General features: G+C 37.4%; 1 protein-coding gene across 2 annotated transcripts; it reads left to right on the plus strand.

Moving 5' to 3' along the window:
• The first annotated feature begins 635 nt into the window (after positions 1-635).
• Positions 636-18,588, plus strand: LOC116182111 (G protein-activated inward rectifier potassium channel 3-like). 2 transcript variants are annotated; one of them, XM_031502619.1, is made up of 4 exons: positions 636-716; positions 17,005-17,503; positions 17,551-17,789; positions 17,835-18,588. In XM_031502619.1, the coding sequence occupies exons 1-4, from the start codon at positions 676-678 to the stop codon at positions 18,430-18,432; spliced, it is 1,377 nt and encodes a 458-aa protein (XP_031358479.1). In that variant the 5' UTR covers positions 636-675; the 3' UTR covers positions 18,433-18,588. The 2 variants fall into 2 exon arrangements, with proteins under 2 accessions (XP_031358479.1, XP_031358472.1); XM_031502612.1 differs by lacking the exon at positions 636-716 and adding an exon at positions 14,260-14,513.
• The last annotated feature ends 6,543 nt before the right edge of the window (positions 18,589-25,131 follow it).

The following is a 25,131-nucleotide window of genomic DNA, read 5'->3' on the forward strand; positions in this document are numbered from 1 at the left end:
AGAGAAATTTTTACCTTAATTTTTTTTATCCATTTTGTTTTGTTAATGCATTTGTGACAGCTCCGACTTGATTTATTGGGTATTTCGTTTATTTTATAAAAGGTAATATTGTGCTTAATTTTGTGAATCGGCGCCCAAAGTTCATTTCAAGTTAAAAATTTGGTAAATGACGTTTTTGGTCTTAAAGGGGTTTGAACTTGATCATTATGTGCTTGAAATCAGAAATTTAAACATAGAATTGAATTTTTTGTTGAGAGGGGATCTGTTTACCGTCTGAAATACATTTTTTTGGCAATCTTAATATGTAAACAAACACATTGGAAATGGGTTGCCTAAAAAAATTACCTCGACAGAAATATGAATTACATTAACTTTAGTTAAGGGTACTCTTGACATATTTTTTTATCCAACCCATTTCCAAGATTCTTAAAAAATGTATTTCACTCGGTAAACAGATGAGCGAAGGTTGACCTTATGAGGGATCTTGTACTATAAAGGAACTAAAAGAAAGACTGTTTGTAAAGTAGATGTAGAAACGAATACTTATTGTTTAAAGGGTAGCATGACCGGTACCTATTAATCTATTCAGATTAAAGTACTTTGTATAGAAATGGTTTTCTAACTGCGTATTTTTGTTTTAGCACTGTCGCTAAAATGGGCACTGTTTAATGGAGGATGAGGAAGTTAACCCAAGGCCGTAAGGAGACCTTTCTTAGGTAACATTTTACATTTATTATTTAAGACTAGGCGGCATGAATACTTAAATCTACGCTAACGCATAGCATTAGTCACATTGACTACGGAATAGTGTTATTTATGGTATGGTTATTTTACATAATACCTACGAAAGCTGTAGTTAACCTACAGGATCCCTTTAAAGGGAATGTATTTAATTTAAATTTTGTTTAAGTTTTTTACTATTTGTGGGCTAAGGTTCCTAGATGCAGTCCTGTTGAATTACTTCTAAAAGAGTGCAGTTCAGTGCAAATATGTAAGAGGGTGAAAATTTAATCATTCGCATTTGAACCTTAAGAGAGCCGAGACAAAAGTTTTTAAAAATTAGTGAAAAAGAGAACCGTTCTTCCTTCTTCTATATTGCCAACTACCGTTTTGTAAAACTCGATTCTAGGAAACACTATAATTAAGGTAACATAATTTTTTTGATTTGTATAAAAAATAGCGACCGGTTCATTTCAAGAGATCGCGTTAGATTTTGTTGAAATTAACCAGAAAATTCTTAAAGGAATCGATCTGTTAAATTGCATGGAACAAATGTGGGTCGTATTTAATATAAATATGATTGAAATAATCTCAAATGTTATGATTCAATCTATTTTTTGTATAATTTGCTTCAAGGAAATAAGCATCGTTGCTATGGTTACTAGTCTACACTTCTAACATGTGTAACGTCATAATTACTATGGAATATTAAATGATCTTTCAAACACTAGTAAAAATTCTTCGTCTAAGACTTTACTGCTAATGAGAGTACAGAATTATTGTGGAGGTAAAATGTTAACTGCGTTTTTAAGCTCCTCGATCGTTTCGGAAAACTTTGTTGCTCCCACTAATAACTACGTATTAGAAATACGAGGTAGGCGTTTGGCTAATTTCTGTATTAAAAATTACTCGGGATAAGAAATATTTCTTTTCATTGCAACACAAGAACACAACGCATCTCACTGAACTTATTTAAGTACTGACTCATGACGTGAGCCAGCGCCACTTAGGGCGGTGCTGAATAGGTGACTTCTTTAGGTGATCAACTAAATTACCAAACTATAAGGGTCACGGAAAAGATTTGTATCAAGAAATCCCATTTTTTCCATAGTTTTCAAATATGCTATGGCAGACGATTTCAAGTGCAGCGTTGGTAGCGAAAGACGCCCTCCAATGTAGAGAAAAACACCCCTGAACTAAACCATGAGGACCGTATAAAAATTATACATAAAAAATTCCTCTTTTTGTCACTACTTTAAAATATATCCTGGCAGACAATATTAAGTGTAGCTTTAATAGTGGCAGACGTCTTAGAAGTTAAAAAATTTAGATATAGTAAATCCCAGCGAGTGCGAGCGTGTGAGAGATAAGCGCGCGAGAGCACAACGAACAGAGATAGCTATAGATTTACGCACCGCTTGGAGTTACCAAACGAATTAAATTATTGAAAATAATAAATTGTTTATTTCGCGATAAGATTGTCGGTATTTCTTGAATTCTTCTCAGACTGAGAAACAGAAAACTTGAAGAGAAAAGAAGATAGATCTTCAGCTCGTTCTAAACTATCCTCTGACTCCAGTTCCGTTGTCTCTATGCAACATTGATGGATCGATGAGTTTGTTTTGCTGAAACTTTTTCGGAAGAATGATTTCTTCAAGTGCTCCTAGTCCATCGCCAGTTGTAGATGTTGTTTTAATCGATGGATTATTTTTTTTGCATCTTTTAAAAGATCTCCGGTAAACCTTTGAGCGATTTTCTGAACACATCCTCGGCAAGATTTGTGCTGTGTCAGCGAGAGAAGTACATCTTACTTTTGACAGATAGTTACCCCTTCCATGAAGGACGCAGAACATGATCGTTGGGATCAAAATAAGGAAAGATTACAATCCTACTCAATTTCTGTTTCCACTCAGAAGCAGCCTGCAAATTTCATAAAACCACTTCGCAATGATAGCTCAAAGCCTCTCTTATAGATTACTTATACCGTTCATAGGCAAAAAAGACCTGTTGTGCTTTACTTAGAAGGAAAGTTGTATTTGCCACATATGAAGATAAGTGCTATAAATTTGTGACAAGGGAAGATGTGTGGTAAAAACTGAATTGTGCTGCAGCCACTAAGAGGCAGATGCTCGAATAATTTACCATCTTGGTAAACTACCAACAAGTAGCAAAGTCATTATTAGCGCTTCCGATATGGATATTGCTGTTATTGCTTTGGGAAATGTAAAATTGACGCTACCATCAAGGTATAGATGGAAGTAGGTCTCTTTTCCAATAACACGCAGAAATTCATAAATCTTCGAGAGATGTTCGTGAATTTGGGTGTTGATGTTGCTACGGGGGTTCCTTCTCGATTTGAAGATTACCATCGGTTCCGCCCGGCAAGGCAAACCGTCTTCTTCTCAGGCTGCTCAATCGATAAAAATAAATGCTCCGGCTAACTCAAATCGGTGGGCTTTTAACTCTTTTGAAACTGCGTAACAAACCTTAACCTGCCGCCTACCAGTCTCCTTCCTCAACTCCTACTCCTCTCTTTCCTTCCCCTCGTTCTTCGTTAAAGACATAGGCACATTGACACCAAATAGATAATATATTGAAATGAGATTAGCGATACAAACAATTTACAGGGATCTAGCAGTTCTTCTCTTCTACTTGTAAAAACACTAGCTTAACAATGACAACTAAACTAAATAAAAAATCCTAACAGGTGAGACTAATTTACTCAAGGGGTGGCCATCCTCTACAGTTTGAAAATTGCAACAACAGGTAATCGGTCTTTAATCCAGCATGGGCTGGGACTTATTTAAATAAACACAAAAATTTATCCTACTCTTTGGTAATCGTTCATTGGACTTTAAAAAACAATCAAATCAAAAAATTTTTTTACTATAGCTTAATTACCAAAAAGTGGAATTTTACAGAATGTTACAAATTTAATTAGACTAACCTTTACAACATTTGTACAGCCGATCTTGTGAACTGCTCTTTCCTCTGGTACAGGGTGGATGTGATGAAACCTGACACTTAGGTCTCTGTGACTTCCTAGGGGGTGGCTTGAATTTAACACACGGAAACAAAAATCCACGGTGCCTATCCTTCCTCGGAACGAAAGCAAAGTTTAGCGTTTGAACTGAAACTTAGTCCAGGAAATCCTTCGCGTGGCGAGTGGGAGACGGCTAGTTGCCAAAGTTTCTACACAGCACGTGTATTTAATTTTATTTTATTAGTTTATTAGCTTTGACCGCCTGCGGGAGACAGATTTTTGAGTTAGCGGTACGGCAGAACACAAACTTTTATGATCACTATCCGACGGTAAACCGCGATGGTTCAAAGTATTATTTCACCAGCTCTTCTTGGGGCAAATATCTCTCCGAAACGCAGCGCTCCTTCGACAAATGACCGTACGGCACTAGTAGGAAATTCCACCTGGGGCGGATCCCGAAATTCTGCGCCTTGGGGACTAGGGCAGCACTTTGAATTATATATCCTCGAGAAATCACAACGTATCCTAACGCGATTCACTGCATCCAAAGTAAACTGGGGTGAAGCTCAAGGGTTCGCCCAAATATCACCTGATTGAAACTTGGTTCTTCTTCGCCAAAAAATCAACGCGAAAAGAAAATAACACTTCGGAACGGGTGCAAAAAGCACGCAACTGGGAGCAACCGAAATAAGCCGGTGGCTCAAACCGCCAAGTGTACCAAAAAATCGCTCCAGGTACGTGTTGACCGCTTGAAGTACTAACCGCGAGTCTCTTCTAAAACGCGATCACTCAAAGTACGTGTTGACCCCTCGACGTACTAAACGCGAGTCTTCAAAACGCGATCACTCAAAGTACGTGTTGACCGCTTGACGTACTAACCGCGAGTCCCTCTTAAAAAACGATCACTCAAGGTACGTGTCGACCCCTCGACGTACTAACCGCGAGTCTTCCCAAAAACGATCCCCTTCTTCAGAAATGAAATGAAAAAACCACACCCAAATTACCCTAAAACAAAAATGGCTCCCGCTAGAAATTCTCCCATTGGTTCAGATAAAGAAGACTTAACCCACTCTAACTTCGTCGTCAACCTCAATGAACTGCTGACTCAAACTGATCTCACGGTTTTCTGCTGATGACGTGGAAACTCCTTATCTCTTGACGGCTCGGTGCTACATCCGCTCCTATTCTCGGTCCAGACGGCGCCAAAGTTGATAAACGAACGACAAAAAACTCGCATTCCTCATGATGACGTCAATCAGCTTTGCACTCTTCCCACGACGAAATTAAATCTGAGCGAAATTAAATCTATCGGACCATAGTCTTGAGCGAACCGAAATGCCCAAACACAAAATTTCTAACCGGAACAAATAATGAAATATACAGGGTGACCTTCACTATTATGACAAGGAATTTCGAATTTTTTAATGAAATTTGGCGCGAAATAAAACCACTCGTTACAATGTGTGTAACGTCAGGGTAACGCGTTACCGGGTTTCCACGCATTTACCGGATGTATGACTTGTGTATGGTCCTCATGGTTTAGTTCATCGCAATTTGAGCGAATGCCACCGAAAAATGTCTGAGTTTCTACAATCCGTTTGATTGAAGTTGATGGAACTATGTGAATCAGAAGTTTAGAATCAAATGGTTTGAAAGATCTCAGTAGTCAGTATCCTATCGCTATCTCTGTTGGTTATGCTCTCGCGCGCTTATCTCTCACACGCTCGCACTCGCTGGGATTTACTATACCTAAATTTTTTAACTTCTAAGACGTCTGCCACTATTAAAGCTACACTTAATATCGTCTGCCAGGATATATTTTAAAGTAGTGACAAAAAGAGGAATTTTTTATGTATAATTTTTATACGGTCCTCATGGTTTAGTTCAGGGGTGTTTTTCCCTACATTGGAGGGCATCTTTCGCTACCAACGCTGCACTTGAAATCATCTGCCATAGCATATTTCGGAATCCAACTATTTTTTAAACACGTAGTAGAACAATTCCTAAACGCGAATATCCCAGACATCGAGGCGCGATCAATTCGATAAAAGATGAGTCACCGGTGTTAACGAAGAAAAGCAGATATGACTCGTTTTTTTTTCGGTTGCTATATAATCCGAATTCGGAGTGATATAAGTGAAGTTCGCGCTTGTATGTGATAAATTCATGTTATAAATGTTATAAATTTGTATACAAGTAACATAAATAATGATTAACCGTTATAAATCAATCACGTAATTAAAAAGTTACACTATCTAAGCATCTACACAAGTTCTTTCAACCACGCGTTGTAATAATATTTACTTATTGTTGTAGGGCCGACATAGAAAACATGATCTCTCTGATGTGGGTAATTTGACATGTGCATTCCACGTTCTTTATTACTTTGACCACGTCGAAAACGAGATCGGCTGTGTGAGTTGTGACCGCATTATTTATTGTGCTTTATACGATCCTTTTGACATCAGTCTTTCAATTTGCGGGTAAGTTTTATTTAAAACTAGCAGCCCCGGTGAGCTTCGTACCGTTTTTGGGAAATCCCGTTTTTCCCGTACCCAGTTCCCATTTTTCGTGAGAACTTCGGGAAGTCTTTCCCCGTGTGGGTTTTTAAGGTTAGTCTAAAGCTCATGCACTCCGGTGAGTACTGCCAATAAAATTTGCTCAAAATAAAGATTGTTCATTTTAATTACTGGACGCCATGTTGAAACAGGCGATAATTTATGGCCCTTTAACATTGCGCTAATCATCAGATAATATTCTTAAAAATCGTCTTAAAAATATCCCTACCCGTTTGCAGGTTCTGATACTGCATACAAAAAAGGTCCAATCGTCCAATGTTAATTGTCGAACGTAAACGGTTTATTGTAGCACATCTCCACCTCTAATGATTAAATTAAAAAATTTCCATCTAATCTTCTAATTAAAGTGAAATACCTACGCCATTATACATACATACTAACATACACCTCTAACAACTCGTACTCTAATTAGTATAGACATATACTGAAAGCAGGATTGACTGTAGCGTGCGTTTGAGGAATAGCTCGTACAATCCCTTGCGTTTTCCGGTACCTATACCTTGTAAGCAGTTCGTCTGCATGCTCCCCTGAGATATACGAAAACGCAAACATGTAGAACATTGAATATAGTTCCAACCCTAATTTGTATTGACGTTATCTAAGTGTAACACCGCCAACAGATATGTCTTTCTGGTTTATTATTCCCATCGTGTAATCAACTCAAACGTTTAAGGAACTTTAACTCTGGAATTTTAACGAAATTAAATGGGAAATTTATTCTATTATGAAGGACGTGCTTCATTTGCACGTTTGGTTTTGTTCCCATGACGTTTACCTATGCGCTCGTTTTATTTCGATTTCAAGTTTCGTTCCTACAGTCATTGCAGTTTATTAATTTAATATTTGAAGTAGGTATGTATGTGTATTTTATATTTCTAGGTACATTGTAACACGGGGTAATTACTATACTATGTACACATCCTCTAATATTTCCCGGTTAGCTCTAGCGCTCTTATGTCTGTTGTAGCAAAATGTGAAAGATGCTGTACCTACTACTCTTTACAGTTTACACTGTTAATTCTAGTCTTTAAATTATATAAAAAGGCGACCCGCGTAATATAGCTACGATTATTGTAGCAGCTCATCCGTCTGTCTTTCTGGCCATGCACGATATCTCACGTATTCAATTGTTTTCGCATAACGTAATACAGTGATATTCATTTAGAAGTAGACATAGGGATTTGTGTATTTTTTCCCTATGTCTAGTTTTAAATGACAAAATCTCTTCTGAAGGACGCCTATTTTTATGCAACCAAAATAACTTCTTAAAACAAATGAAGATTTTTCTGTCATACTGATTAATTGGTATATTAGTGCTTTAAAAAATGCAACGTTGGCGAGCAAATAAAATTGCCGTGTGCAATAGCCCGAATAAAATTAACCATATACAAAACACAATAACAAATTTCAATCTCGACTTTAAATTCCAAATTTTAAGGCAAATAATGGCCGCGATCAAATTCCTTAAATTCCAAAAGGATTACTTACTAAAATTTTAAAGACACATGAAACTTTGGGACTAATCAACAAAATTAATCATACTTGAGCATGAGACATTTATCTGGATCGTAAAGGGTTCGAATTAACACACGATTTTCATGAATTCAGACAATCAAAATTTACTTCAAACACAAATTATAATTTGTAATATAATATTTCAACAATCAAAATGAACTACAACAAGGTAAAGAAATCTTAAAACTACTTAAAGTTTTTTGTTAAAATCCCACACACACACCCTAATTGCGAAAGAAAAACGCACTTTACTAAAACGTATTGCACTAACTTCTTCTGATCACACCAGACAGATGAATGGATGGCTGCCCAGAAACAGTAGAGGATAACTTCAATGACAAACTGCTACATCCAATCTTTTACGTACGTCTTCTTAAAACTTTCACTCGGACTTGGCTGACTCTCTGTACGTTACGTACCGAATTTTACTTGAACAAAGAAACTTAACGCGGAACACGCGTCTTATAGACTTTCAATGAACAGCAACTCGGCCTCGAAATTGGCAAAAGGCCCCTTTCTTAGGTCACCTCAAACCGATCAAAAACTCCGTTTCTGTATATGCTCTTGAAGTTACGTAGTGATCACAGATGGTTGCTTTAAAATTAAACGGTCCAATGACTTCAAGCAACAAAATAAAGTTTAATCAGACAAATGCATAAAGAACGGACAATTATCGATATATGAATAAATTTTACTACAAACGGTGCAAACCGCAGTAGTCGGAGGAATGGTATGGTATTATGGTAATCTTTGGCGCCACCAGGAGATACTAAATAAACTTGCTCCTGCCTGGTCAAGTCCGGCGGTGTCAGAATGGTCTCAGAAACTACGGGCAAGAGAGTTGGAGACAAACGGTCTATTTTAGCGTTCGGAAGGTCGTTCACTGGCTAAAAACCGGAAACAAAATTACGGCACACGGAAACGGTAGCAATTTCCAATCGGGAACGAAAACAGAATAATTAATGGAATATCGGGAAAACTTTATTATTAACGGAAAGGAAGGTGTCAATGCCAACACTTTCAAATTCAACGGTGCGGTTCGAAATTGCAAACGTTAACGTTTTACCTTCAAAAATACGAAGGAAAAAGACCCCGACCCCTTAAATATTAGCCTCATTTTTTATAAAATTTCCAAAATGCGGAAAGGGTACATCAAAAATGTCAGCCGACCGTCCTACTCGCGTGATAAAGTCCAAATTAAAACTCATTTAATTAAGTACCACGAACCTCTTATACTAAACATCTGGGACCAGTCTTAAAATTCATGTCATTTGAGCGCGCTTCCAATAATACCAAACACGACCCATTTTGATAACGTTTGCTATCAATTAAATGTAGACCCACCGATCAATTATTGGAAAGTCAAGTTAACGACAATGGGGACGTTACATTGTGCTGTGACAGTTCTTTCTTTTGAGACATTTTGTATACGGTCGTAGGTCGTAGACAAATTACAAGCGACACTTTTGTTAATGTCAGTGAAGAATTTCAACTCAAGCCATTTTTAGTATTTATAGAAAATTTTAAAGTGAAAAATACCAAAATAAGATAAACCTTTTATTGAACTTCTCTCTACGTATCTAAATGGACATGTTTTCGCAAATTTTACTTTTTTAAGATAATCACAGATTATAATCGGTGGTTGCTCTTTAAAATGTAAAGATTAATGTGGCAATTCTTCATTAAACTACGAAGATAGGTATCTCGTTCATATAAATTCTCTAATGCAACATCATTTAAAATTTTACAATGTGTAAATGGGTCATCCGCATCCTAAAGCGCAGGGTATCATCCCAATTTCAAATCCAATCTATACCTACACATTATAATGTAAATAACCTGTCATATTATTTCAGGATAGCATATTAAGTATTAATGCTATTTCAATTGCAAAATTATATGATGAATGAACCTCACATTGAAAACATTCTCGCTCATGACTAGCCCACCGATTGGTTTCGAAACCTGTATTTTTTCATAGTTACTTATTTATCAAAGAAATTTCATTTGATTACAAACGGATGTCAAATTTCTCACGGATATCGATGATAGAATAAATAATTCAGTATTTGTCTTTCGCAACTTTTAAATTTCCCATATTGACATGAAAACCCCCAAAATTAAAGTGGTGTATTATTTGTGTTGCGAATTCAGTAAATAGTAAATAAGATCTCGAGAGATATTGAAAGGCTGTTTGGAATCAGGGAGTGGATGACAAAGGGAATGCGGAATTCGGTTTCACACCACTAGACGTGTCAACAAGGACTACATTCAGCTATACGATCCTTTAAAAAAACGAAGCTGAAAAGGAAACATTTGAAAAATAAATATATTTTTTTTACTTTGATGTTCAAAATTCTGCTTTATACTTTAGTGTTTGTTTATTGAATGCGCCAATAATTTTTTATCGTCTTTACAATATATACGGAGAGATCATTTAATAATGACCGGCCCATCTGAAATGAGTTTACAGTTTCAGTCTGTAATATGATACCCTAGCAAATTTTCTAGAGCGACAGCAAGATGCCATCAAGTCGATAACGGATAAGGAATACAACGGGATGTATCTCATTCTTTCCATGAAATATGAGATGCTGATTCGTGATTTCTCTAGGTATTTTGTATGCTATATAAGCACATTGAATTGAGTTTAGCTTCAGTCAGTGTCAAAGTTCAATGTTACCAAAACTTAAGTTAATTAACACCTGTCGAAGACAAAAATCGAAATCCTTTAATGAACAGAGAGTTACTAATTTAAACGTGACACTTAAATCATGTATAAACAGTACTTGTGTAAGTATCCAGTCGTAATATGACATTCATATAATTTCTGAAACCCTTAGCATTTTTGAAAAGCCTTCTTTCGTTATAATGTAATAAATTTCGTTATAGAAGTGCCTCAGCCGTAGACAATTTTTAATAACCAAAATTACTTTTGATAGTATGAAAAATAAAACCCTTGTAACAGTATTGCATGGTCGTGGCGACGTTGATAATTTCTAATGGAAGCTGTCACCTGTTGGTTATATGAGCTACCTTGCTCACAAAAGCCACCTGTTACTAGAGCTATATACAATATTAATTCAATCCACTTTTTAACATACACCCACTAAATATTGATCGACATTAAAACTAAAGGAAAATGTTACCATAAAGACCACTCTCCAGTTAGGCGATATAATAAATGACAATCCATAAAGGGAAGTAACTTGTAAGCTTTAGAAGACAAACGACAACCGAATCAATTTGATAAGATGTTTTAAAGTGTTTCAGTTTAGTTTTTGATATATAGACGTGCATGAGAAATACGAGAGAGTAGGTGGTGAACCGATCATAAACCAAAAAAATAGCGGACGAGGCACAGGAAATGTGAGTTATATATCGACTTTCAAACAGATCATTTATTCCGAAAACAACTCCCGTAAGTCATAGCTTATAAAATGTCATCCTATCTTACTTTTTCTATTAGCAAAAATGAATAAATTTCGATGCCAGTAATTGATTATGTCCCTTCGCAATGTATATATTAGCATTCGATCTTCTATTTAGCGTTAACACATATCGGAAAGCTGCCAAAGCTGTTGTGTCCATGAGGGCTTGGATTTTGTCGATTAATCCCAATTAGGTGGATTTCGGGAGTTTCTGAAAGACCCTCAATTTCCTTCCGAAGGAATTTAGTTTGCATTTCATTTTCGGGTTTCAATGCGCTTTTAAGCGGCTTTCGTTTTTGACTGTATTATAGTTTGCCAGAAGTAATACTTGTATACATACACAGAGAGTTAATATACAATTCCCATATGGAGCACACCAAAGCATTAGACAATTAATTATTAAGAAATGACATTCAAAATTTTGTAGAGTTTGGCATTTCTAGTGCAAGGTAGAAATGCCAAACTCTCTCCGCGTGACATTTGAAATAAGGATGACAGTTGTCATTAGAATGCACAATCATGTCTTTCACTTTATCTACACTAGCGGTTAAAGTGATCGCTTTATGTATCCTCACGGTTAAAGAACGACTTATGGCCGTTTGCACCGCCAAATTTAAGCGGGGCTTAGCTTAAGCGTAGCTTAAAATCCATAGCAACCATTGTCTCAATAATCGTTTCAATGGATTTTAAGCTATGCTTATTGCTTAGGCTAAGCTCCGCTTAAATCTGTCTGTGCAAACGGTCATTAGCCTATTAATTCAAACCTATTAAAATGTTATTTTTAGGCTATCATCACAAAAACGTTGATTTTGTGGTCGCTTTTGCGGCCATAAAGTTTCACTTTATTGTACGCTTCTGTCAAACTTTACTTTATTGTACACATCTGTCAAACTGTACTTATTTGAAACTGATGTGTAAGAAACAGTAATCTGTTTGATACAAATCTTCTATCTGGTCTAACCCCATCAAGGATTGGGCCATCCACGTGCGTTTTTTTCATTTTCGGACTTGTAGGAATGTTTCACACTATTTTGCATAATGACAATGTTCACATTTAAAATTATAGTTTGACGTTTCAATCTTTGCTGCTTGCAGACCTTTTTGAAGTGTAGAACCAAAACATGAGGAAGATGTTATTGCTTACATTATTATACGAAGAATCACCAGCAATTAACCGAAAACACAAGTAGCTACCTATACCTACCATCAAAGTAGGTAATCAGGTTTCTAATAATTGTACAGCATGTTATCTATAAGTTACGAAGGACCTATTGCATTTGACATTATTAAAATCTTGTGCAACGGAGGAAGTTGCGATTGTACTTTTACTCTCAAACGCCTGCTCTTATATCATATATGACTTAGGGTCGCAATGCTTGCAGCTTCCAAAATTTCATTTGGGGTATCTGAACTGTCGCTATCGCCCATTTTGATACGCACAAAACAACCGCAAAGATGCTAATTATAATTTATTACATACGACAGGAAATGCTTTGTTTATAATTGTCTAAGATAACTATGATTTTCAGAAAAAATATGTTTATGAGCAAATTTTTGAATTCTTTTTTGATGATCGCCTAAAAAATGTTGTGTACACCTTGGCCAAAAGTGATTTGTTAGGCCTCATCTGAATTGCGGCCTCGGCTAGCGCCTCGGCCACAAACAGCAGCTTCGGCCAAAAAAGATCACTTTTACGGCCTTGGTACACAAATAACTATTTAACATATGCTATAAAATTAAAAAAATCATAGCGATGTCCTTTGTTCTTTTGTTTGTCTTTTGTTCTTTGGTATGCATTAATTTAAACATTAAAACTCGAAACAGCTGAGTTGATAGCTCAGTAACGGTAACGGCGTTGTATTAAGGTGTTTCCGATTTTAGTATGATAGTGGACTGAATACAGCCAAGTTCGAAAGCAAATATACCAGCTGTTTAGAATGCTTTTCAGGAGTCTTGTTGACAGCTCGATCTTTCTTGCTCTTCTTAAAATTAATTATTAATTGTATACTATGACAATAATTACACCCCAGTTTATACTGATCACTTTGTATTCGTGGGACATTCATACGGTTTATGTCCCGGATGTTTACATTTAAAACAAATGATTCTGGTCTCATTCTTAATAGTAGAACCCAATTCCTGTGATACGTCCGCACGACCTTCCGAATAGTATCCTAATTTAGCCAGGCTACACTATACTCACGATTAAAAAAATCAACCAGCCAGTCGATTCCACTACACAACGCCACTTTATATTAGTTTACTTGTAATCACAACACGCAGAGAATTTAAAGTCACATAATAATTTAGTTGAGCTGGCTTTGCAGTCTGTATTGCTGCAATTTATTCGAAGGTTCTGTGAAAGATCTTTCTCTCCCACCCGATTTTTCCTTATATACTCGCCGCAGAAAAGCCGTCTCTCGTGCTCCGTCAGAGCGCTTTTTAAACCCGGGAACACTGTGGCGTTTTGACCCTTATCTCTCATTCATCTCTTCATTCTCTCGCGTTCTTTTTCATTATGGAGCGGTACACGTATAAGATTTCTTACACTTGCAAATTTCTAAATTTAAAACCAAATCTTTCTAAGCCTAAAGCGACCACCTGTTAAAAGTTAAAAATTTTAATGGCTTTCTTGGGGTGTTCTAAATGTTCCTTCAGAAAAAAATGTACCGTGACGTTATTTTAACAGTCAATAAACCTGAAAACTTAAGGTTTGGTTCGACTTTCATTAAAATTTTTGGTTATTCCCATCAGAGCTAAACAATAGTATATTTACGATTATACTAACAATTAACTTGAATGAAAAAAAAGCGGATAATATATTTGTGTTTTTAAATTAATGAATACTGAGCGTCTGTTTGCTATTCGTGCGGCGCCCCTAACTATGATTTGGATTTTGGGGAGCTTACAAGAAATTGCAAGAGTCAAAACATGTTATAAATGTTCTAAAAATACTGTAGTGCTCTTTATGACTCACGTGAATTATTATCTTAATACGAAGTTCATATATAAACACCGATAACGGTTTTTATGTCTAATTGTTAGTTCAAATATTATCTTCGTTGGGGACACACATTCTTTCTCGCGTTAATCTGCGTCAAGTGGGAAAATGCCACATCACAACGTAACAACACTTCTTATTAATTAATCCATTCCAAATTAAATGGCTTCCAATAGTGTACGTTTTGACCTCGTGGATGATGTTGAAAATGATAGTGGTGTGTTTAGTGATGTAACTACGTCAGCACAGCTTCCAGCTTACTTCAACGGTCCAGATCAGAACAGGTACTCTATAATGATTGTTCAAATATAATTCCCCCTTCCCCCCTCCCAGTAGTACATAATCCTCTTGTTTGAGAACAGCAAAAACCGTCTATGAATTACCTATTCAATCAAAATCTAATACAGCAAAATTCAATGTTATTGGAAAAAAGTAGATATAAGGTATAATGCATGTAATTTGGAAAGGCAATTAAGGGAGATGAAAATTATTCCATTTCTGCCTGAATTTAATTTAGTTAGGTATGTCGTGTAATATCCTGGTATATATAAAAATTCTTCCGGCAATTAATCAAAAGGAAAAGAGATCAACATGAGAAATATCTTTGGCTTTCCAGCCTCGCATTTTTTCTAAGTGATGTATGTTGGAAGTAAGTTTTACGCGATTGTAATTAATCACTTTAGAACTTCTAATTAAAATGAATTAGGATACCTAAATAAGCGTCCACGAGGACCGGAAATATTCAATTCCTCACCTTGTATACAAACTATGGGAAAGTAGAACAAGTGTCATCCTAAGATGACGTATCAGTATCGTAATTGGTAAATCTCCATAAGTACTCGAAAATAATAACTTTTAGTACACCCACTAATTTTCATAGTTAATTTCGTTCTTAAACTCGATCTTTTAGATCATTCGCAGAGTTATAAGGAAATTTATGATCCATAACTTTATACGTTGGAAGCCGGTTATTTCCACATCGAATTCTTCCTGAAACACCGTCGGAAATGAGATATAAGATCTGATCGGTGATATTGAAAGTTACTCCATTTCCCAACATTTGATTAACCTCACAAGTTCGAATACATATTTTTTTAGGGAAAACTTGAAAAGTAATTGTAACAAACTCGATCAAGCTGTCGCTTCGTAGTGTTTGTGGAATTGTTTGAAGGGTGAGGTGAGATGGATGTGAAGCTGAAATAATTGATTGATTGGATATTAGTGCTAATCCATTATCACTCGTCGACGTACAGTCCCTAAATTTTCGGATTTAATATTGGGAATCCGGAAAACGTGTTGAAAGTTTAAAAAGTACCTAAGTCGTCGTGTTTTGATTATCCCACTAATTTCAAATGAGAGGCTTGAGGAATTGCTAAACTCAATTGTTTCTCTTAAGTGGGTTCTTGATAAATATACCTATATCTTATAAAGCTACCGAACATAATATTTAAATATTTAACATTTTTAAATTTATGACATGTGTGATATGATATACCTTATGATTAAGTGGCAATTGTCACAGCGACTGGTAATCATTATAATTAGGTATATTCTCGAGTATATTCTACATTTTAGTTATTTTGTGTACTTTGTATCTTGCATTGCGAATATTAAAGCAAATCTCAAATCTCCCAGTAAGGGGATATCTGTAGCAAGATTCATAACAAGGGAAATGTAATATTAATAATAACAATCGCTTTTATTGGTTATAATAAAGGCTCCTACACCATAACCAATAGGCACAAGGTCAGGCTGCAACTGTTGTTACTGTTGAACATCCCTTAATCGTGCAGATTTTACTGAATAGTATTTTTTTCTCTGAAACTACTTTAGAAACAACTACTTTCGTCTTTAAAAAGGGTGAAGAAAATGTGATTTTCCTCTCTAGTGAGGAAAGTAAAAAACAATTGCTGCGTTAATCTCAGTAATGACATTTAAACTTGAAACATACCCCGTATCTAGATTGCTTCATTTCATTATTGCATACGATAATTTTTCAATTTTGATTGTAGTTTCAGAAAAAAATATGTGTAAAACTTGTGAACAGAGTGTTTTTCAACTCTCGTTCAATTGACACATGATCATAGCTACGCTCTAGTTGTACGTACAATAGTTATTTGTACCTACAACTAGAGAAGAAAGTGAAGTTTTTAACTCGAATTCAGTTCAAAGTTTGACCCATTCTATATGAAGACAAGAATTGGCATAATGTTATTTGAGCGGGATTCCATATCGTAATTTAAATGAAAGCCAGAGCTAAGATTAAACAGTAAACTACAGAAGAAAGTGGAGTTTTTCAACTCGAGTTCAAAATTTGACACATGAGCGTGTGTCAATTGAACGAGACCTAATCAAGGTCAAGTTGATACCGTTTGCATTTTAGTAAGGCCTTTGATCACGTAAACCATAATATACTATTGTCATTGTTTAAATACTTTAAAAAAATTATTTAAACAATGCTATTGCATACATTGTCACTCTTCGATTTTCCTGCACACTTCATAGAACTCATTAGATCCTACTTAACCGACAGAACACTATACGTAACTTACAGTGGTTACAAGTCCAATCCTTATAAAGCTTGCTCAGGAGTCCCACAAGGATCCAATCTTGGTCCCCTGTTGTTTGTTCTATTTGTTAATAATATATAACCTAACTAATACTAACGTATTAATATAGGCAGAATTAGAATTTCCGACTATCTTTGGGGAAGTCAATATCAGCACGCAACAAAAATAATGTAGTCTAATTTAAAATTTGTTATATTTGTTGCAGGAGCGTTAATCGAGAGAGGAAAAAATCACTGCAAAGGGTCATACGAAAAACTGGAAAACCAAATATATTTCGAAAGATACCAAACCTATGGGCCGCTTATATCCGCGATATTGGGAACACTTTGGTAAACTGTAGATGGACGTGGACCCTAATATGTTTTGCATCCTCGTACATACTGACATGGCTCATATTCGCAGCATGCTACATGCTAATCGCACAAGATAACAATGATATATCCAAAGACAATCCTTCTAAGGCACCATGCCTGATGGGCATACAAGGATTCGCTGGGTATTTCTTGTTCAGCCTGGAAACCCAGCACACCATTGGATATGGATCCAGATACATTACCTCGAATTGCAACGAGGGCACGTTCCTAATCTCCTTGCAAATGATCTTCGGAATCTCGCTCTGCGGGGTGATGACCAGCATCGTATACACAAAAATGGTGAGGCCGCATAATGTCCCAACCACGGCACTTTTCAGTAAAGTTTGCGTCGTAAGTAAATTAATGCAGGAGAACTGTTCATATTGATTACATTATAGGTGTGCCAAAGAGATGGCGAGTTATGTTTAATTTTCCGATTGCGCGACAAGAAGAATCTGCACAGAGTTAATACGAAGGTCAATTTATACTTGGTTCATCGTCGGAACGAAGCGCCCTACCTCAAGTCACTCAAACTGGAACCTCCAGGTATTCTGTTGTGGCCGCTTGAAATTGTGCACAAAATCACACCGACAAGCCCTTTTTGGGATTTGTCAGCTAAAGACGTAATAACGAAAAGGTAAGGTAATGCTTTATTCAATTTTATCTCACTCTCCTTCGCCAGGTTCGAGCTTTTAGTAACTGTCCACGGAAGCTCGCTAACAACAGCCCAATCGTCGATGACCCGAGCCTCCTATGTGTCCAAGGAAATTCTTTGGGGCCACCGTTTCATACCTTGCATTAAGTACGATTATGAAAGGCACGGGTACTACATCGACTCAACAAACTTTCAAGCAACGGAGGAGATTTTAACTCCGCTCTGTAGCGCAAAGCGCCTTTGCGAGGTATCGGAGGAAATCAGTTTGGCCGTTTCCTCGCTCAGATCGCCCACGTTATCACGTACCTGCGACTCCTCTCGAAGCTCGTCCGGTTTCGCCAGCTACTTCGACGAACCAGTTCACGATAACAACATTGAAACCTTGACCACTCCCGTCGTTTTAAGGAAACTGAGTACTATAAGAGAGTTCAATTCGTTGGAGAATCTAACGGAGGAAGAATTCAATGCAAGCAAGCTATCCCTGCGAAGTATAAACAATGAAAAAGACTCCCAAAGTGATGCGCGTGGGATATTTAGCATTGAGGAATTGATTGCAAAGATGCAAAGTTATTCGAGTAATATCGAGATGAATGACTCGAAAGGATCTTTATCTGAGAGTGTTTAATGAAGAGGAAGGCGTGTTTTGGATATACTGCGAAGTACCTGATGTAGTAAGAATTGTAGATTTGTATCAGTATTAGCAGAGAGTGCCCACAGTAGTACTCTTTGGTATTAGTCATCTAATATGTGCTTCGTGAAATAAAATAAGCATTGGATTCAAGTTGTGCGATTTGCCAGTCGTTACTATTTATTTCTTTTTACTGCAGATGCATTACCATGGTGACGTCTTTTGTTCGGAGCAATCCATATGCATCAGCATAGGGGAAAATTCTGGATTCTGGATTACGATAGGAGGGTGAACAGTGTCCACGCGTACTTAGGCCTCAAATTGGGGCCCTTTGTACTACCTCCCTGACTAGGGTCGCCCGACCCCTCAGCATCACTCAAGCCATCCCACACGTGAGATGAACCTTAGGACGCTGGAAGGGGAGGCGGCTCTAATCGTAGCCATGTCCGGCCAGGATTCCCCCAACATGGATCGTCTCAGTTGGACTAGAGCGGGACATTCACAGAGTATGTGGTATGCCGTCTCGTCGTCTGTGTAACATCCTCTACAAGATGGTGATTCCACCAAACCCATGCAGTGCATGTGCTTGTTTAGTTTACAGTGCCCAGAAAGTATGCCCACGAGTAACCTCAGGTTCTTCCTTGATAGCCCTGTACAAAAACGCGCCAAGCTACGAGATGGTCCTCTGAAGGCTTCTCTCGCATGGCGACAATCTAACATCAAGTTCCACCTAGCCCTGTGCTGGGTTTGGGTGTCTTGAGTTATTAGGTTGTTTACAGTTTTAACTGTAAGTGGAAGAGCCGGCTCTGGACCATAAAACGCCTGTTTTGAGGCCAGTCGGGCTAATTTATCGGCTTTCTCATTACCTTCCGTTCCAGCATGCCCTTTGACCCATACGAGCTCAAGGGTGTTGCTGCTTGCTACTTGCTCTAGTACGTGGTGACATTCGGAAACCATCCTAGAGGTAATTTTACAGTGACCAAGTGACTGCAAGGCAGCCCTGCTGTCACTTGAGATTCTGATAGTTTTGTTCTTTATGTTATGCATAAGAACTGTTCTTGCACTAAGCGTTAATCCTACCAACTCTGACTGGAATACAGTAGGAAGTTTACCTAGTGGTTGGGTGATATGGAAGTTCAGTTCTTTGGAGTAAATACCAGTGCCTGTACCTTCCATTGTCTTAGATCCATCCGTGAAGATGAATATATCTGGTTGGGATGCCATATTCTCATCAAAGAAGATGTGATAGTTTTTCCCTAATATGAATTGAGGAGTGAGTGAGTCCGATCTCCCCTCTAGGATAGGCAGACGCTTGATCGCCTCGCCCAGAATTCGGGAGTGGCCCCCCTCAATGCCTCTGCTATTCAACAACCCCTTATTTTTCAGACGCAGGAATGCCAGAATGGCCTGCTCTCTCACGTGGAGATCTAGTGGAGGCAGATCCAAGAGGGCCTCCATGACGGCTGTGGGGGTCGTTCGCATCGCGCCTGTGCAGGCAAGGCACGCTAGTCTTTGCACATGATTAAGGAGTGCTACAGTTGTGGAGAGTTTGGTTCTAGGCCACCAGACAATTGCTCCATAACAGAACATAGGTCTAATCACGGCAGTGTACAGCCACAGGACAGCCTTCGGGGATGGTCCCCAAAGTTGCCAATAGCGCGGCGACTTTGCCAGAAAGCCCTATTTGCTTTTTCGGCTTTAAGCTGGATATGTTTGCTCCAATTCAGTTTTTTGTCGAGTGTGATTCCTAGATATTTCACTGACTCTGAAAATTGGAGGTGTTTTTGGAATAGCAGGGGAGCTCGAATACCCTCTACCTTTCTTTTTCTTGTGAAGAGAACTAGCTCCGTTTTTGTCGGGTTGATGGACAAGGAGTGTTCCCTACACCATTCTTCGGTTACTGTAAGAGCTGATTGCATCAGTCTGCATAAAGTAGCCTCAAATTTGCCGGTTATAAGTATGGATATATCATCCGCATACCCCAGCGTATAGTACCCACTGTCATTAAGGCGACAGAGGAGCCTGTTTACAGTCAAGTTCCACAGAAGTGGTGATAACACCCCACCTTGGGGGCATCCAAAATTCTCTTAATTATAGTTCCATTATGTTTGCCTTCCCTCGATATTATCCTACTCCCGCAATTACGTTATTTCGTTACAGTTGTGATGCACTTAAATACAGAATTGTTATACTCTGAGATAAATATGGAAGAAAATATTTAATGGATGGTAAGTAAATTACGTTAGTGCCACACCCTCAATATACCAGCATGTGCAATAATACCAAATTTCATTGGGGATGGTGTGGGAAGAAATGTTTGAAAATTAACCTTTTGGGTTTTGACTTATCTAAATGAAGTTCTTAACAATTCAAGTGACTCTTGAAAACTCCATTATTTTACTGTAGTCTCTAGACGCACATACAAGCACATTAAAGGTCCAACCTGTAAGAAATGTGCTTCGTTTATACGCCATTTATCTTTGAAGGGGGTGGTTCGTAAGTAATACACATAATCATTATGCATGTAAATTAATTTGGGATCGTGATATTTTACTTGTTTGGAACAGTAGAAGTTTGCAATGAAAACTATTCCATCTTCAAAACAACGAAATCGTTTCATGTCTAAATTGGTTTCACAAAGAAAAACTCCTTCTAAGATCATCTAATATTTAGAGTGCAAAGTTATGCTTTATCTCGAAAAAACTTTCTCCTTGTCAGCTTAAACGCACGTTATGCAAATTGAAGCTAGAGTAAAAAAGAACAGCAAAAGTTATTTTACAACTTGCAGCTCAGAAGTCGAAACTTTTCCATTAAATTTATGTGCTGCACCAACTAATATATACCTTATTTGAAATATTCCGTTTGTTTACTACCAAACGTTATGATTTATTAACGAGCACAAAATTATACTAAGTACCACTTGATGAAGAGTTTTGCGCAATGGAAATAAAAAACGCAGATACTTTTTCATTCGCTAAACCCGCGAGCTAAGCGGTTTCTTTTGTACTTAGTGCCCATTATGTTAAAATGATTACTATTCAATAGTGTTACAGGAACGGGATTAGTGAGATTACAACACGGATCCTGAATAATAACATGACCACTATAGGTGGAACTCGATTTCCGCGTTAAGCTGAATCTCTAACGGACTATTCAACTTATTCATTTCCCTTATACTAACTATTATTGACCCTTACAGCTTTTGTGCTTATTTTGTACTTTGAACTCTCGCAAGAGTCCTTTTGTTAGAACATAATAGCAGAATCTAACCTCTCAAATAAAACTTTACACTTCTAAGTCGTAATAGCTATTATTGTGCACATTATGACGTTTTGAAACGTATAAAGCCACATTTGCTTGCATATAATGATGTCCATTTTCTTATATTGTTAAGAGAAACTTTGCTTTTGAGGTCATTAATCAACGTATACATACTTATACGAATTAAGAATTACAAATTTAGTATAGAAACGATGTATAAACAATTTTTCAAGCTGAGGGGGACCTAAAAGATCGCCCCTAGGAGAATATAATATTTGGAGTTTCTCTTCTTAACAGTAGCTTTTAGGAGTAAAACAGTTCTGCTGAAAAATGAAGAATATTAGTGATTAGTGATAGGTACATGGCTTTTGCACAAACTTTATACTTCTGATGATGGCAGAAGAAATGATGTTGAAGAAAGATCAGAAACTTTATAATAAAAAAACGCATTCGAAACCACGATGTTACCTCTTGTTTAAAAAAAGTGAATCTGCTTCATTATTGGGCCAGAAGCGATGAGGAAAAAATTGTTAGATTTAGTGTGGAAAACAGCGAAGAAGCAAATCCGATATTCAAATTCAAATTCAAAATTCAAATAAATAGAAATAACAAAATGCGTGAGCGTGACATACAAAAAAAATGACAAACAAAACACTTACATCTATTTTTTCCACATACTTTTATTTTCACTAATACATAACTAACTTCTAGATATAGGTTTGTAAATTAAATAGTAAATAAGAATCAGAAATGCATTTATTATTACTAAAACCGTTGTATGTGCTAAAACCCAGTTAATAAGTATACTCCAACTAGCACTTACTCGTTGACTAATGCCATCAGGGAAGATTGGCCTAACGAATAATAAATAGAATATGCTTCTAATAATTAAAGTGTGCAAGGAGACTGTACCTGAAACCCTTACTCCCTCACCCCTCATTTTTTCTAGCACTTATTTTTTTATAGTTTCTCGTTCGCCAAACTATTTCCTCATCATCCTCTCTTCCTAGTCATTCAAATATAGCGCTCCGCACATTAACTTAAACATCCACCTAATATCCGTAAAAGTATTCTCATTTGTGATACACCCTATATTCCCCCCCCCCCCCCGCACACAACGAGTTCATCATAGTGATTACAGAATTAGGACAACGCCCTTACTCTTTTTTCAGCCTCCTCCTAATTCCCATTCGCAATTTATCAATAATTTGGTTCAGCATCCCCACCTACCTCAACCTTGGCCCTTACTTCCACACCACACCGCTCACCCAAAGCCCTTGATCCATCCACACCTAGCCCACATTATCTCTCTCAGCAGAAACCTTTGGCCATTTGCTATCCTCGTACCCCAGTATACATAGATACACAATTTTTGTGTAGCTTCAGGGAATATATAAATATGCGCTCAGTATCCGTTTCCAAGTCAAGTATGTAGTTCAGGCAGTACTTCGGGACGGCCATCATTCTCTTCATAAAAAATCTCCTGACTCCTTCCACTCCCTGGTGTTCCTGCAACCCCCATACTCTAACAATCTCGTTAAAAATCCCCATCTGGATGACAGCGGCAAATCTCCTTTACTTACTACTTTTACCCATGCCCGATTTATTGATACCTTATAGCTAGCTTCTGGCTCTCCTCTATGTGAGTAGTCATTGGCAGCTTCGGAGTGAAAGTAACACCTAAATATTTATAAACAATTTCTATTGCCTTCGCATTGTAATCAAACTGCTCGTTTACTCTCCCCCACGCCTTCTAAATATCGTAATTTTTGATTTTTTGAGATTTACTTTCAAATTCCACATCTTACAATTTGCTTATCATTTGTCTTAATACTCTATGATTGCCTGCAATTATCGTCAAATCATCTGCATACATTAATAATCCCCTAAAGAGCATCTAAAAATGCGCCAGAGCACGTATCTCGGTGTGACTCTACGGGGTCATTGTATTTGACCCATTTTCAATAGGCTTAGGTACTACATGTGGCATATGGGTCAACTGTGCAAAGTTTGAACCAAGTCGGTTCAAGCGTTTAACAGTTATCGTGTTCACGGACGGACGGACAGACAGACACTATCGACTCCCCTATAAACCTTGCATCGCTTAATAACCTTAAACCATCCCGTTGATGTTTATCCCTCCACCAATGAAATCCTGTAATTCATTAAAAAAAAAAGACAAAGAGAAAGGCAGAGCACCCACTCAACATTGGCCCGATCCTATCCGGAAGTCGCTCGCATCTTAAGAAAAACATAGATTGTAGATCGCGACATAAGGTGTGCTCTGGTGGGCAATCTTACTGGCAAGAGTAATATTTACAATGGTTTCACTTGTCACGTTGAGGCGTCATGTCCCATGTGACGTCATCTCGGTGAGCGCCCTGCCTAAGGGACTCATGAAGGCACCCCTGCCTAACCCCATGTTACAATCAAACTACGAACACCCCTTGATGCCAGTAATATTTTCACTACCGCTATCAAATTAGAAATATTTTCAATCGTGGAATAAAGATTTCTGTAACCGGCTCTCTCCTCCACTTCCCAATCCCGTAACCTATTGCGCAGCAGCGCAGTAAAAATTTTTGTGAGAGTGTCAAGAAAGCTAATTCCCCTATCATTTTTAACGTCATCCATAGACCCCTTATTTTTATAGAGTGGAAAGATAATGGCCCTCTCGAAGTCCTCCGGCACCACAGCTTTCTCATACAAAACATTGAAAACCTGTTATAGTCTTAGTTTCAAATTTTCAGGGCAGTTTTTGTAAAATTCCCCTGGGCTTCTATCCGTACTCGGAGCCTTATTTGGCTTTAAAGAATCAAGAGCATCTTCCAATTCGGAGAAATCAAAACTTTGGTTCAAACTTTCATAGGCTCAGTATACAAGGGATGATCACAGATAACCGCTGGGTTTAAATGCACCCAAAACTACTCTTCAATACAATCCAACAATACCCATCCCCCTATCGACGCATTCTTTCACTTGAGTCCTACCAAAGAGTATATCTCTTTGGTCATACCAAACGTCAAAAGTCTCTTACAGTCTTACATTATCTAAATCTCTTGCAGCCTTTTCATAATAATCCTTTTTCTTATGAACCAACAGCACTAGAATCTTGTTGTACTATCCTGTAACGCTCTCGAACATAACTATTACCACTTTTCCTAAACAATTTCAAAAAATATAGGTGTGCAGCAATGGTTCCCAAAGCGAAGATCCTTGAAGGCAAATGCCCTTGAGATTGTAAGATCAGATATCCAGGTAACAAACAATTAATATTCAATTGAAAAGTGAAAGTGCAACATCGGCATTCTGTAATTTTGCGAGTTGCTCAATTAAGAATCCGTTTCCCATTGTACACGACATAATATGTACATTAAATTTTTAAATAGTTCCAATTTTTGCCGCTAATGGTAATGGTAGGCATTGATTATACAG

This window comes from Photinus pyralis, unplaced genomic scaffold (assembly GCF_008802855.1).
Source record: "Photinus pyralis isolate 1611_PpyrPB1 unplaced genomic scaffold, Ppyr1.3 Ppyr1.4_LG1, whole genome shotgun sequence".
NCBI classification, from domain to species: domain Eukaryota; kingdom Metazoa; phylum Arthropoda; class Insecta; order Coleoptera; family Lampyridae; genus Photinus; species Photinus pyralis.